At 39.0% G+C, this 15,275-nt stretch overlaps 1 protein-coding gene and 1 long non-coding RNA gene across 4 annotated transcripts; one reads left to right on the forward strand and one right to left on the reverse strand.

The window, feature by feature from the left end:
- The first annotated feature begins 320 nt into the window (after positions 1-320).
- AIM2 (absent in melanoma 2) lies at positions 321-14,985 on the forward strand. Of its 2 annotated transcripts, XM_033198973.1 has the most exons (6): positions 321-584; positions 3,947-4,228; positions 8,698-8,831; positions 11,082-11,501; positions 13,796-13,984; positions 14,751-14,985. In XM_033198973.1, exons 2-6 carry the CDS (start codon positions 3,967-3,969, stop codon positions 14,775-14,777), a joined length of 1,032 nt encoding a protein of 343 aa, XP_033054864.1. In that variant the 5' UTR covers positions 321-584; positions 3,947-3,966; the 3' UTR covers positions 14,778-14,985. The 2 variants fall into 2 exon arrangements, with proteins under 2 accessions (XP_033054864.1, XP_033054865.1); XM_033198974.1 differs by lacking the exons at positions 321-584; positions 3,947-4,228 and adding an exon at positions 5,832-6,641.
- Positions 8,558-13,796, reverse strand: LOC117076024. Of its 2 annotated transcripts, none has more exons than XR_004434206.1 (2): positions 13,514-13,796; positions 8,558-12,808 (listed from the first exon to the last, which is right to left on the reverse strand). It is a non-coding gene; the product is annotated as an uncharacterized LOC117076024 (long non-coding RNA). The 2 variants fall into 2 exon arrangements; XR_004434205.1 differs by having other exon boundaries at positions 8,558-12,814.
- Positions 14,986-15,275: the final 290 nt, after the last annotated feature.

Below are 15,275 nucleotides of genomic sequence, written 5' to 3' on the forward strand. Positions count from 1 at the left end.
TCTTTGAGTGCCTGCACTCGTCCCTTGAGGGTATCCTTGCTTTTGCTCCACAATAGAATGTCTGTACTTTCACTTTGGTCTCATTTCCAGGTTCTCTTATGCTTTGAAGACAAGAACCTGCACTGGCGTACTGGCAATGCTTGTAGAAACCCTCTGAGATCAGTGTGCTTGTTTATACCAGAAAAAATGTCATCACCAGGCCCCTTAGTCACAAAGCATATCACTAAGTCATCTCCGGTCATTTTTTACAGTTTCCTAGCCACTTTCTGTTTCCGATCAGTGTAACTATGTGGCATGATTCAGATACAAGTTTCTATAGAAATTTTCTTCTGTGACTGCTAGTGAGAACCCAAACCAGCTCAGCCAATGAGAGCTCCAGTTGTCACTCCTACCCACACTGGGCCTGGGGGTGACGGGAAGTGTTTATTAGGGGTACGTGTGAAGCTGTTCAGAAGTGTCAGAGTCTTTGTAGCTTTGAAAGTCATCTAGGTTATTTGGGCATGCTCTCCTGAGCCCTCTGTTAATTAAGCTCTCTGAAGAGAAGGTGGCAGACCCGGTTTGCTGATCGCCCCAGGGATCAGGAGGTAAGCACCATGGAGGAGCTGGGTTAGAGACGAGAGACTGAACCGTTTCTCTGCCGAAAAAGACAACTGAGGAAAGGCCAGCCATGCTATGCACCCCTCTGAGAACTTGAACCTGGGAAAATGGACATGAGCTCTGAAAGGATGGGTTCATTTATCTTTTACTCACTTTAGCCATGTCCTCTGGTGTCTCTGAGCTGGTGTTCCTTAAGCTTCGGATTCCGTTGGGGTTTATCTATCAGCCTATTTGTAAGACTGACTTTTATGCCAATAGCAAATACAAGCATTTTTTAAGTTAACAGATATTATGAAGTAAAATGCAAGTTTTTCATTTATAAGACAACATAACTTCAGAGAAAATGATGAGTCAATCTTATATAAAATGTGATTAAAATGTGATTGTTATTATATAAGAGGGTTATAGGAAGATTAGTTTCTTATAGACAAGTAGGAAAGCAGGAATCATGCCAAGCTGATTGTAGATATTCAGCAAAGGTAGTGTCCTTCCTTGCTTTCATCAGTAGGACGGGGGCATTTGGATGGCTTTATCATTACAAATATTTTTAATGTATTTCTTATTTTGAAAATGGTCCTGATAATAGTTTTAATTTTCACTCATGAACTCTACTTATACAAGTAGAGTTTGTCCAGCCCTTACCAGCATATAAGGAAAAACATTATGAGGCCATTAACAGTGATAGTTTAGAATTTATTAACATTGACTCTCCTGATGGGGGTATTCAAGCTTCCCTAAAATTCACAATCAGTTATTTTCAGCTCATAAACATCTTTTCCTGTTCTTTGGCTTATTTCTTCCACTTTATATGTTGCTGCTCTGGAAGTCATTAATTGCTAGTAATGTCAAACATCTTTTTTATGTTTATTGGATATTTGAGCAAATTGCTCATTCACATCTTTTGCACACTTTTCAAATAGACTGTTTATTGTTTTCTTAGTGATTCATGGTTCTCCATGTATTCCAAAAGCAAAACTTCTATTAGCTATATATATAAATATATATATATATTGCGGGTATCTGCCCAGTTTTTGCCTTGTATATAATCACTTTGTTTAATGTGTGTGTGTGCATGCGTGTGTGTGTTTCCTACAAAGAAATTAAGAATATGCATGCAATCACATTTGACAAAGTTTTTTTTTTTTTTTTTTTTTTCTGGCTTGTCCTTTTTGTGACTTGTTTAAGAAACTTCCTTCTACTTCAATGCATTGAGAAATTCTGTGTTTTATTCAACATCATTACTATTCTGTTTAGATAGTTAATCCAGCCAGATATATATTTGTGTATGATATAAGAGAAAGGCCAAATATATCATTCCCCGAATATTGTCATTTGTCTGAATGCTTTTTATAGTTGTCCATTCTTTCCTTGTGATTTTTAATGCCACTTTGATTATATACCATGCTTTAACTTACATGTGGTCCTGTTTCCACTCTCTATTTATTAGTTCATTTTTCTCTATGCCACTGCCATATCGATTTAATTATTATACATTTGTAGTAAGTATTGATACCTAGTAGTAGGGATACTACATCCTAATAAACAATTCAATGTGTTTTGCAGGTTTTTGTCTTTATTTTTTTCATTTAGGTTTTAAGATCATTCTGATAAGTTCTATGAAAAACCCTTTGAGATTTTGGATGGGAGTTATAGATTAATTTGACAACATTGCTGTCTTCATTTTATCAAATCTTCCCATTTAAAATATCACACATACAACCACTTAAGTAGGTCTTTTAAATCTCCCAATAAAGTTTTATAAGGTTCCCTTTAAAACTCTTAAATATATTGTATTAGATGTTCTTATGTACTTTGTAGTTTTGTTGCTATTGGAAATTACTTTTTTATGTGATTTTTTTTCTCTCTAGCAGTGGTGCTAGAATAAAGGAATGCATTTCTGCATATTAATCTTATCGTTATAAACTTTTGAATTATTATTTATAATGTTTTATGTATTATTTTGGGTACTATACATAAACAACTATATTACTACAATGTGATTTTGGCAACAAGATACAAAAATAGGTTGATGGACAGAATAAAGAATCCAGAAATAGACTCACTCATATTTGGACAACTGATTTTTGCAAAGGTAAAAAAAGTCCTTAAAAAGGATAGTCTTTTTAACATACGGTTCTGGGAAATTTCATATTCATATGAAAAATAAATGGGCCGGGCGCGGTGGCTCAAGCCTGTAATCCCAGCACTTTGGGAGGCCGAGACGGGCGGATCACAAGGTCAGGAGATCGAGACCATCCTGGCGAACACAGTGAAACCCCGTCTCTACTAAAAAATACAAAAAACTAGCCGGGCGAGGTGGTGGGCGCCTGTAGTCCCAGCTACTTGGGAGGCTGAGGCAGGAGAATGGCGTGAACCCGGGAGGCGGAGCTTGCAGTGAGCTGAGATCCGGCCACTGCACTCCAGCCTGGGCGGCAGAGCGAGACTCCGCCTCAAAAAAAAAAAAAAAAAAAAAGAAAAATAAATGAACTTTGAATCATAGCTTATACCATATACAAAATAACTCAAAACAGTACATACACCCAAATAAAATGATTAAACTGTAAATTTTTTAGAGGAAAACATAAAATCTAATCTTGAGATTGGAAAATATTTCTTAAATAAGACACTGAAAGCATGATCCATGAAAGAACAAATTGATTAATTGCACTTCATCAGGTATGTGTATATGCCAAAATTTATCAGATTGTATACTTCCAATGTATGCACTGTGTTGTATGCCAGTTATGCCTCGATAAATCTATTTTAAAAATAAAAGGAAAATGTATCCTGTTTCCTTTTTGTTGTTGTGTTTGTTTGTTTGTTTGTTTTGAGACAAAGTTTTGCTCTTGTCGCCCAGGCTGGAGTGCAATGGCGCAATCTTGGCTCACTGCAACCTCTGCCTCCTGGGTTCAAGTGATTCTCCTGCCTCAGCCTCCTGAGTAGTTGGGATTACAGGCACCCACCACCATGCCCAGCTAATTTTTGTATTTTTAGTAGAGATGGGGTTTTGCCATATTGGCCAGGCTCGTCTCAAACTCCTGACCTCAGGTGATCTGCCTGCTTCAGCCTTCCAAAGTGCTGGGATTACAGGCGTGAGCTACCATGCCCAGCTGATGTATCCTGTTTTCTAAGAAATCCAGAGGGGTTGTATACTTTCTGATGATGTCTCTCCCAGGAATAGGGATCACCTTGCTTAAGAATTTCTTACCTATGTCCCGTTCAAATCTCTTTTACTACTGCAAACATTTTGTTTATTTTTCTTTAAAAATATTAATAGCTCACCTTGCTTTATTTTGAATGTGGAATCACTTTTGGTGTTGTAATCTTACATGTTTTGGATTCCTTATAGGTTGATCCCAAAGTGGTCAGATGGAGAGTAAATACAAGGAGATACTCTTGCTAACGGGCCTGGATAACATCACTGATGAGGAACTCGATAGGTTTAAGTTCTTTCTTTCAGACGAGTTTAATATCGCGACAGGCAAACTACATAGTGCAAACAGAATACAAGTAGCTAACTTGATGATTCAAAATGCTGGTGCAGTGTCTGCAGTGATGAAGACCATTCATATTTTTCAGAAGTTGAATTATATGCTTTTGGCAAAACGTCTTCAGGAAGAGAAGGAGAAAGGTAATGTGGTAGTTCCGCACCTGCCTCGTCCCTTTCTCTGCCAAGCCTGGGCCTTTCCTTTCATGGCATCCCTGGGATATGACCCCCAGTGCACGCTGTTGGAATTTGTTTGCTAACTTAGTTCACCTGTCTCTTTGCCCCCTTTTACTTGTAGGAAGTGTTTGTTACAAATTCCACAAATCCATTCCAGCCTTTGTTTGCATCTCTTGTTCCAGCCTTTAGGGTTACCACTTCCATTTATCATCTTTTCTCCTTGCCCATCTTTGTCTCCCATTCAATTACAGTGAATATGGATGTAGAATTTCAAAGTTAACTTTTCCCAACTCCATTTCCACAGTATGTAATGTTCTCACATTCTACTGAAGCCTTGAAAGTATAAATTATTGCATTGGAAAACTGTAAACCAGGATATTGAGCACCTTTTTTCCTTCACACAGTCTGTTTATCCCTCTCCGTTTCCCAGCTTTCTATCGTCCCAGACTATGCTTCTTTCTTTAGGGGATGATCTCCTCCTCCTTCAGGGATTTTCTCTCCTCTCTATCTCTAGTGACAATATAAATTACCCACAACAAAACGACTTTTTTTACATTATTCAATAAATCACTCGTCATCTCCATCTGAATTATATACATTTAGTTTAAATTCCTGATTTTGTTTACTTAGAACAATTGATAACGTCCTGGCTTTATGTCTGAAGAACAAAAAAGAGCTAACAAAGGAGCATATCACTCCAGGACTGTCCCAAATGAGTCTCCAAATGCAACAGTTTTAGGATTCAAAGTAAAACCGTAACAGCAAAGATTACAACAGCTTTTAATAGCATTTGTGGGTGTACAACACGGGTGACATGGCTTCTCACACATAGTTTATAAGGAGGCTAAATGAAGCCACGTAAGTGATACTATGTACGTCCATAATTCTATACAGTTTCTAAGGCACTGTTAGGTAGTTTCTAAGGCACTAAAGAGAAAGGAGTGGTTGTTTTCCCGGGCTTTGTTAAGTTAGAAGGTGTAGTTCTTTAAGATGGCCCTTAGATGGCAGTAACTACCCATGTTACTTCCATGTAACCAACTGCCCTGTGTTTTTCTTATCTGGGATGAGACAGGAATCTAGGCATATTGGCAAACATAGGCTGAGATATTTAGAAATATCTTTTATTTTGGCAATAAATCAAGAATTAATTCTTCTCTTTGACCAGGATAGCACAAAATTTCCCCTGCTACAATCTTCTCCCCATTTTGCTGTTCTAATGATTCTGGGATTTTGTTATTCTACTTATCTAAAAAAGATCCAGTTTGGCACTAACTTGGAAACTCAGGAGAGATCATCCAGAGGCTGTCCCAAATGAGAGTCTCCAAATGTAACAGTTGTATGATTCAAAGTATGCTTTTGGGCCAGGTGCAGTGGCTCACGCCTTTAATCCCAGCACTTTGGGAGGCCAAGGCAGGTGGATCACTTGAGGTCAAGAGTTCGAGATCCACCTGGTCAACATGGTGAAACTTTGTCTCTACTACAAATACAAAAATTAGCCAGGCATGGTGGCGGGCGTCTGTAATGCCAGCTACTCAGGAGGCTGAGGCACGAGAATCACTTGAACCCGGGAGGCAGAGGTTGCAGTAGGCTGAGATCACGCCTCTGCACTCCTGCCTGGGCAACAACAGTGAGACCCTGTCTCAAACAACAACAACAACAACAACAAAACACAAAGTATGCTTCCTGCACGCTCCACAAGAAGGCAACTGAGTTCCTTCATCGCTCTGAAATTCCATCCGTGGACATACTTACGCCTCTTTTGAATGTAGGAAATTTTTGTGTGTCCATGCTATTTCTATTATTGTAGGAAAAGTTTTTGTTTTATTTTTTTGAACAGTTACTATCATTCTTGGTTAAGTGATCCTTCTCTGTTGCCATTGCATGTCTGCATGTAGAGTGCTATATGCTCTTCTACGCACAACCTCACCCCATGGAAGGTAGAAGATACCTGGAGAATCTTTAATGAAGACAGAGGCAATAATTAGTAGACAGGAGAAGCTTTTGTATGAAGCAAGATGAGAAAATACAAGGAATCATAAGCATAGAAAAAGGAAGCTAAGAGAAAATGTGATCACAGTCTACAGAAGTCCTGCAAGATTAAAATAAAATGCTGAAAATGACGAATGAGATAATCAGTAACAATGTACACCTGATTATTAAGGCAAATGAGAGATTTATAGTGGGCAGACAAGCTTGTCCACAAATATTGGCACCACTGTGTGTGAGATGAAATATGGCTGATGTGATGTGGTAGAATGGTAGGTTGATTCCCTTGGCCTCCTTGATGCTGTTTTCTCGCCGATGCTGTGAACATAGAAGAGAGACTTTATCTGCATACCTTTCTGAAACCAGTTGCATGGAACTAACTTATCATTGGAAGGTTAGTGTAACTTCTTTCTAGAGCAGAGATCCTGCTACAATATCCCTGTCAGATAGTCAAGCACTTTCTGGTCTTTGAAAGGTAATGACAGAGTACCTACTACCTCATGAAACAGTATCATTTCTCTTTTTAGTAAAATCAAAGTGATTGCCTTGCTATTTCAGCCCAGAGTTGTTCAAATTCTATCAGAAATGACATCTAATAATTTCTCAGGCCCTCTTCTGCCTGAGAGTGCCTTAAGTCATCAAACATGACCATCTTGTTACATGGTCTTTTTAAAAATCAGGACTAGGAGTTGGCTTTTCACAATAACATATAACCTGACCATAGACATGGAGGAGCCCAGCCAGAGTATACAACTGCATTTTGTAGGCATTAGTGAGGAGCCAACATGCCACCCATCCATCCATTTCTTCATCCATTCAGTAAATATCTATTGAATTGCTAGTAGGTACAAGGAAAGCTTTTAGGTTCTTATGATAAAACAAGGTGTTAAAAACAAATCCAAATTTTATACAGCTTATACTTTAAAGGGAAAGTAGATATTTTTCTTACCGGCAAATTTATGAGTGTAATTAACTGAGACAAATGCTCTAATGGAAAGGAAGATGATTCTTCAGCAGCATGTGTCAAAGGAGCATTAACATAAGCCAGGAGTTAGAGTTGGTGTTGGTCAAAGTGGGTTCCATAGGGAAGTGACCCTTGCACTAAGCTCTGAAAAATGCATAGGAGTTAAAGGTACCTTCAGTCAGAGGGAACACTGAAAATCCCTGTGACAGCAGGTGTTGACTTGCTTGAGGACTGAAAGAAGGCCAGTATGGCTGGAGTACAGAGAGTCTTCAGAGGGCAGGATGGGGTCCCCTCAATAGAAGGACAAGGCAAGGCTTTGTAGAACATACTTAGAAATCTGTGGCCAGGTGCGGTGGCTCATGCCTGTAATCCCAGCACTTTGGGAGGCTGAGGTAGGCGGATCACGAGGTGAGGAGTTTAAGACCAGTCTGACCAACATGGTGAAATCCCGTCTTTACTAAAAACCTACAAAAATTAGTCAGGCATGGTGGCGTGAGCCTGTAATCCCAGCTACTCAGGAGGCTGAGGCAGAAGAATCACTTGAACCTGGGAGGCAGAAGTTGCAGTGAGCCGAGATTGGGCCACTGCACTCCGGCTTGGGTGACAGAGTGAGACTCCACCTCAAAAAAAAAAAAAAGAAATCAGCCCTTGTTTCATAGCAGCAGTTTATTCATTTTCACTACTACATAAGATTCCATTTCATTGATAATTACATACACATATAAACTCATATACATATACATATATAGAGAGAATTGGTCTATTTTTGATTGTTATTTTAGTCATTTGAGGCCATTGTGAAAAATGCTGCTATGAATATTTATTATAAGCCTTATGTACTTATCTTTGTATGTTTGTATTTGTATGTGTGTTTCTCTTGACTGTACACCTGTGAATGGAATTACTGGATGTTAAAGTAAGTAGATATTGAATTTTAATAAATAATGTCCCAAACCGTTTTCCAAAGTGTTATACCAATTTAAGACTAAGACTTCATAGTTTCTTTTGTTTCTTGTCTTTTTTTTTTTTTTTTTTTTTGAGACAGAGAGGGTCTCACTGTGTCATGGAAGCTGGAGTGCAGTGGTGTGATCACGACTCACTGCAGCTTTGAACTCCTGGGCTTAAATTATCCTCCTGCCTCACCCTCCCAAGTAGCTGAGACTAAAAACATGTGACATTGCACCTGGCTAATTTTGAAAATATTTTTTATAAAGATAGAGTCTCCCTATGTTGACTAAGCTGGTCTCAAACTCCTGGCCTCGGGCGATCCTCCAGCCTTGGCCTCCCAAAGTGCTGGGCTTACAGGTGTCTGTGCCAGGTCCAATTTCTTTCATTTTAAAATAAGATTTTTTTTTTTTTTAGAAAAATTAACTGCTCTTGAAGATACCTTAATATGGTTTTAGTATTTATTTCTGGTGACATATGAAAATGTGCGCTGCTCATATGTTTATATGCTTATTGGCCATGTCTTTCATTTTTTAATCAGTTGATAAGAAATACAAATCGGTAACAAAACCAAAGCCACTAAGTCAAGCTGAAATGAGTCCTGCTGCTTCTGCAGCCATCAGAAATGATGTCACAAAGCAACGTGCTGCACCAAAAGTCTCTCCTCATGTTAAGGTAGGATGAGGAGAGTGGAGTGGTCTTTGTCCTTGTAAGAGCATCACTGTCACTGTCATTTCCCACATTGTTCTCTGTTCTTTATCTCACAGCATGCAAATAAAGGAATTAAGGCCACAGTGTGAAAAACACTCTGAGTCACAAAAACAAGAACTACATCTGATTAATCAGATTAAACACCTGTTGAGCTTCTAATCTCTGTCAGGGCCTGGACACATTAACACTCCGTTATGGTTTGGATTCTATAAGAAGAAAACTTTGAGATAGACAGTTGTTTACAGGAAGTCTATTTTAGAACACTTTCAGAATTAATATCTGTGAGGAAGTGAAAGGAGTAGAAGAGGAAGAATGTCAAGTCCAAAGTAGTTGCAATAGAGGCCTTGGCCTACCCCACTGGGAGCTCAGGAGCTGAGAATGCCTTTCAAGGCTCCCAAGATTTGTGGGGGAGTCTGTGGTTTGCACAGGCCCAGGCTCCGGGTCACATCAGAGATCCAATGCAGAGACTCTTACACTCGACCTGCCATGCCTCTGTTCGTTTTCCCCTGTATTTTCCCTTAGTTCTTGACAGCAAATTGTTTTTTAAAAGTAATGTAACAAAGCCCTTTATACACCTGCATGGACAAGGTGAGGTGGCCCCGTTTAGCTGAGAGTAGTGCCTGGAGAGTCTCATTGATAAGAATGATCACTTTAGTCCTGAGGGAGTGGCAGGCAATATCGGAAAGGCTCAACACAGAATCCACCACACATGCAATTTCATTTCCTATGAAGCAGGTGTTACACCATTTTATAACTGTGTGAGCTCTAGAAACTGATGACACATACTTCATTCTCTTTGTCTAGAGGAGCCATTTCCTCTGGGTTTGGCCCAGAAACTTCTGGATTTTTCAGAAAACAAGGTTCAAGTATAAATGGTGTGATTCCATCACCAGTAATGAAAATATGCATTATTCAGTCTGGAAGACTCAACTAAAGATATATGGACCAAAGAGAAGGACTTCTGTAGTGGAACTCAGTGGAGCTGACCTTTCCCTGCATTGATCCAAATGCAGTCAGTTATACTGCCCATCAGGGCCCCTTACTGGCCCAAGCTCCACTGGCCCAAGCTTCAGGTCACATCGGAGACAGCCTTCAGAGACTCCTACACTTGACTTTTTATGCCTCTGTTTGTTTTTCCCTGTATTTCCATTTGGTTCTAGATGGCAGGTTGCTTTTAAAAAGTAGTATTTTCTCCCAAAAAAAACCAAAAAAGGTATCTTATCTCTGTTAATTCAGAAAAATAAAAAACACACAGAAGCGAATAAAATTACCTATAATTGTATCATCTAGGAAAAAAATATATTGATGTTGGTAAATATCTCTGTATTGTGTTTGTGTGTGTGCTTTAACTACTTATTTAACCAAAAAGAAAGAGATTTTTTATCTGTTTAGGACCTTTCCCTTTATTGAGTCAGTTATAACAGTTTATCATATTATTTCTCTAAAGCATTTTTAATATTTGCATAGTAATCTATTTGTAACTATACCATATTTTGTTTAACCAAATCTATTTTTTAGATATTTAAATTATTTCTTTTTTTATAATTTCAAATAATAAGATGTATTTTTTAAATGTAAACCTTAGTGCATAATTCATTATTTAAGGGTAAATCCATAAATGTAGTATGAATTCTCCTTTTAAATTTCTCCTTTAACTCACTTGTAAGATCTCTGACCTAGGTCTCCCCCTTAACTCACATTAAACATAATCTACATTTTGTTATGTACAACACCTCCCTAGGAATTTGGGGAGCCCTGTGCAGGTCACTGAGCTCCCTCACTTTTATACCAGAGTAAAATGAATGTTTAGGACAGTATTGGATAGAGAAACAAGGATATATTATGCCCGAATGGAATCATAGAAGATGGAATCAGATTTATCAGATTTACCCCGAGGCTTAGCAATATTTCAGAAATCTGATGAAGTCTTTTTATATAGCACATGGCAAAGCAAGGATTTAGTTTCAGGGATCCTACCTCCAAAACATGTTACACCGTCTTATCTGAATACAGGAGTTGAAATCTTCCTTCTGCACTCTCTGTTCCATCTAGATCATTCTAGGCCTCAAGTCTCTTCTTATCCCTTCTGTGTCTCTTCCCTTGATTCCACCTGTCTTCTGTGGCTTCCTGAGGCTTAGCACTGTGGGTGAAGGAAGGTCCTCTCAATAGTACCTTTTTGACTCACAGCTGATATCTTTCTTCTCTTGTCTTCAGCCTGAGCAGGAACAGAGGGTGGCCCAGCAGGAATCTATCAGAGAAGGGTTTCGGAAAGGCTGTTTGCCAGTTATGGTACTGAAAGCAACAAAGCCCTTCACGTTTGAGACCCAAGAAGGCAAGCAAGAGATGTTTCATGCTACAGTGGCTACAGAGAAGGAATTCTTCTTTGTAAAAGTTTTTAATACACTGCTGAAAGATAAATTCATTCCAAAGAGAATGATTATAATATCAAGATATTATCAGCACAGTGGTTTCTTAGAGGTAAATAGCACCTCATGTGTGTTAGATGCTAAATCTGACCAAAAGGTTAATGTCCCGCCAAACATTATCAGAAAAGCTGGTGAAACCCCAAAGATCAACACGCTTCAAACTCAGCCCCTTGGAACAATTGTGAATGGGTTGTTTGTAGTCCAGAAGGTAAGTTTTCATATCTAATTTCATATTGATTAGTAAGAATAACGTATTTTCCATCTGATCTTAAAGAGACTTTAGAAATTGTTTTAATGTCTTTCTATATAGACAAACTAAAAAAATACAAAGTTCTAAAGAACTGCAGAGTTAACGTGCCAAAATTAATACAAAAACTCAAAAATTGTTTTTATTGTCAAAAATGTCACAATCCTGTTTCAACTTATTCTTATCGCAGTAGCCTCTGAAAAAGGAATTAGTTCATTCACATAATTTTTATTTCTGCGTTATTTTTGTACGTTGTCCGTATTATCTTTATTTTAAGTGACTATTGTTGTGAATGCAAAATAAGTGTAGTTGAGTAATCAACCAGATTAATTGACCTGAAAAACCAATATGCAAGGCAGGATTAAAGAACTGTGATTAATGTGATTAAATGAAGAAAACAGAAGAAAGAGTTAGCTTGAGGAGACTTATTTATTTATTTATTTTTAATTAAAAGTAAACTTTAATGTTGAAAATGCAAACTTGGGGAAGACAGAAAAGATCACATACAAGGCTGTCACTTCACACTTGGAAGGTTGCACAGCGCTCCTCACTTCCCAGATGGTGGGGCGGCCGGGCAGAGGCCCTCCTCGCTTCCCAGACGGTGGGGCGGCCGGGCAGAGGCCCTCCTAACTTCCCAGATGGTGGGGTGGCCGGGCAGAGGTGCTCCTTGAGGAGACTTAATAGAAGTGAGAAATAATAAAGTATTATGACTCTAAGCCTCAGGGAACTAGCCTTGTGGAATGACTTTTTCTGGTCTAGGGCAGGACCTGAAGAACCATAGAGAGGGAACCTGCCGCCCCTGCATTCAGAGCCTCAGAACAACCTCTGCTGCCCTGGGTTAGTTTTAGAAGGAATTGATAGGAAGACTCTCCAGTCCTCCTGGAAAACTCAAGTGTAAAATGACCTTGGATAGGAAGGTCATGTTCTTTATCCCAGTTTTCAGCTTTTAATCTGGCCACTAACATATATTGATTTAGTCCATAAAATTAAAGCTAAATACGATCAATCTCCTAAATAACTGACCAACCTCCTGTTTCCTTTTGATCTAGACTTGATTGTGAATTATTTCTTGTCTTTGATTACTTACTAGACTCTCGGCTGGGTCTTGCATCATTACCTCATGTCTCTCCTGGACTTGTTGTTTTAAATAGCTGTCTTCAGGCTGGGCACGGCAGTTCATGCCTGTAATCCTAGCACTTTGGGAGGCCAAGGTGGGTGGATCACTAGAGTTGAAGAGTTCCAGATCATCCTGGCCAACGTGGCAAAACCTGTTTCTAGTAAAAATACAAAAATTAGCCAGGTGTGTTGGTAGGGCCTATAATCCCAGCTACTCTGGAGGCTGAGGCAGGAGAATCGCTTGAACCCAGTGGGGTGGAGGTTGCAGTGAGCCAAGATTGCGCCATTGCACTCCAGCCTGGGTGAAGGAGCAAAACTCTGTTTCAAAAAATAAAAAAATAAAAAAAAATAGCTCTCTTCCAACCTCAGGGTCTTCTTTTTTCCCCTGACTAATCTGGCTACTGGCCCTGGAGAAGCTCCATCCTCTCTATCCAGCAGTTGTTGCTTCTATGAGCCACCCTGGCCTCCTCCTAAAGGAAGGGAGTTTGGGACTGGAAAGATGGGCATAGGAGACAGCATATTCTAAGTAAGACACGTCTGCCTCCTCTGTGTGAACTTGCTAACATCTATTAGATATATACCTGCTAGTTTCAAAGCAGAAACTTTTTCTTCAAGTTGACCCTTGAACAATGTAGGGATTAGGGCTGCTGACCCCGAGCAGTCGAAAATCTGCATATAATTTTTGACTCCCCAAAAACTTAACTACTTAATAGCCTACTCTTGACCAGAAGCCTTACAGACAACATAAACAGTCACTTAACACATTTTTATGTTATACATGTTATATACTATATTCTTAAAAAGTGAGCTGGAGAAAAATGTTATTAAGAAAATTATAAAAAAGAAAATATACTGACTATTCATTAAGTGGAAGTAGATCATCATAAAGTTCTTCATCACTGTCTTCATGTTAAGTAAACTGAGGAGGAAGGAGGAAGAGGAGGGTTGGTCTTGCCGTCTTGGGGTGGCAGAGACAGAGGAAAATTCCCATATAAATGGACCTGCACAGGTAAAATCTGTGTTGTTCAAGAATTAACTGTATTTCTTTTTAGAGCCTTCTTCTGGCATGTCTGATGTGTGACTGATGTGGCATTCCTTAATCAGATTATCAGAGGCTGGGTGTTGATTTTCTTTTACAGGTAACAGAAAAGAAGAAAAATTTATTATTTGACCTAAGTGACAAGACTGGGGAAATGGAAGTATTGGTGGTTAGAAACGAGGACACAATGAAATGTAAGGAAGGAGATAAGGTTCGACTTACATTCTTCACACTGTCAAAAAATGGAGAAAAACTACAGCTGACATCTGGAGTTCATGGCATCATAAAGGTGGGAACTGCATGGAGCAAAGTCAACTCTCCAAGGGGGTGATATTTTTTGCTTTCTGTCAGAAAGCTGGACTGGAGCCATTGAACAGGATATGGAATGGAAGACATTGATATTTAGTACACGTCCATCTCCCAGAACTGAGGAACCTCCCTCTTAGGAAACATGTATTCTAGATACACAGTTAAGAGAACATGGGCTTTTCAAGGCAGAGGCGCATACTGTTATGCACACAGAGCCCAAGAAAGAGCTCCTCAGTAACACTACAAGTCTAAAGCAGAAACCTTGCCCAGAGTTGAAAAAGTCATTCTGAGTAATGTCTTTGAAAGTAGACAGACAATAGATACTTTGAGGACACATTTCCCTAGCCAGTCCCACCACGCCTGTACCTACCATAGTTCAGGGCACTTGAGTCCATGTAAACCCCTACTCTTGACCTTCCATCACACCCTCCTACCCATCTCCTGCCACTACTTGCTGCTCTTCCCCAAGTCTCAGTGTCGGTTGCACTGCCTGCTGTCTCTGTAGGAGTGGAGGCCAAGGCTTGAGAAATATGCATATATGACCTTGCTAAGTTGGAGTGTATTTCTCAGGTCAGATATTCACTTTGGGAGTATGATCCAAGATAGACCAATGAATTAGAAGGGTGGGAACAAAATAATTTTATCAGAAGATGATATACACTTTAGAAGGCCATAGTGACTGCAAACAGAGGAGGAGCCACTCATTGACCGCATCTCAGACTGCATTTTTTTTTTTCTCCATCCAGGTTATTAAGGCCAGTAAAAAAGCATAGAGAAATAAAAAGGACCAATTCAAGCCAACTGGTCTAAGCAGCATTTAATTGAAGAATACGTGATACATCCTCTTCAATCAGATTGTAAGTTACCTGAGAGCAGCAGTTCACAGGCTCCTCTTTCCACCAAATTAGGATAGGATAATTGCTGGATAAACAAATTCAGAATATCAACAGATAATCACAATAAACATCTGTTTCTCATTCATTACAGTCCCACTATCTCATTTAGTTTGTCAATGCCTTGTCTCAAGCAAAAATACTTTATCAATGTATTACATGTTTATACAAATTTAAAAGTAAACTACATGACAACAATTGCACAAAATACAAGAGGGAAGAATTAGGAGTATACTGTTAGAAGATCCTGTACAACATGTGAAGCAGCACAGTATTATTTGAAAGTAGATACTGCATAATTAAAAATGTATATTTTGTCCCATAGGGCAATGATTTAGAAATATTTTAAAAGGTATATAAATAATAAGACAATTTGTG

Source organism: Trachypithecus francoisi, unplaced genomic scaffold (genome assembly GCF_009764315.1).
Source record: "Trachypithecus francoisi isolate TF-2019V2 unplaced genomic scaffold, Tfra_2.0 Lachesis_group5, whole genome shotgun sequence".
Taxonomy (NCBI): domain Eukaryota; kingdom Metazoa; phylum Chordata; class Mammalia; order Primates; family Cercopithecidae; genus Trachypithecus; species Trachypithecus francoisi.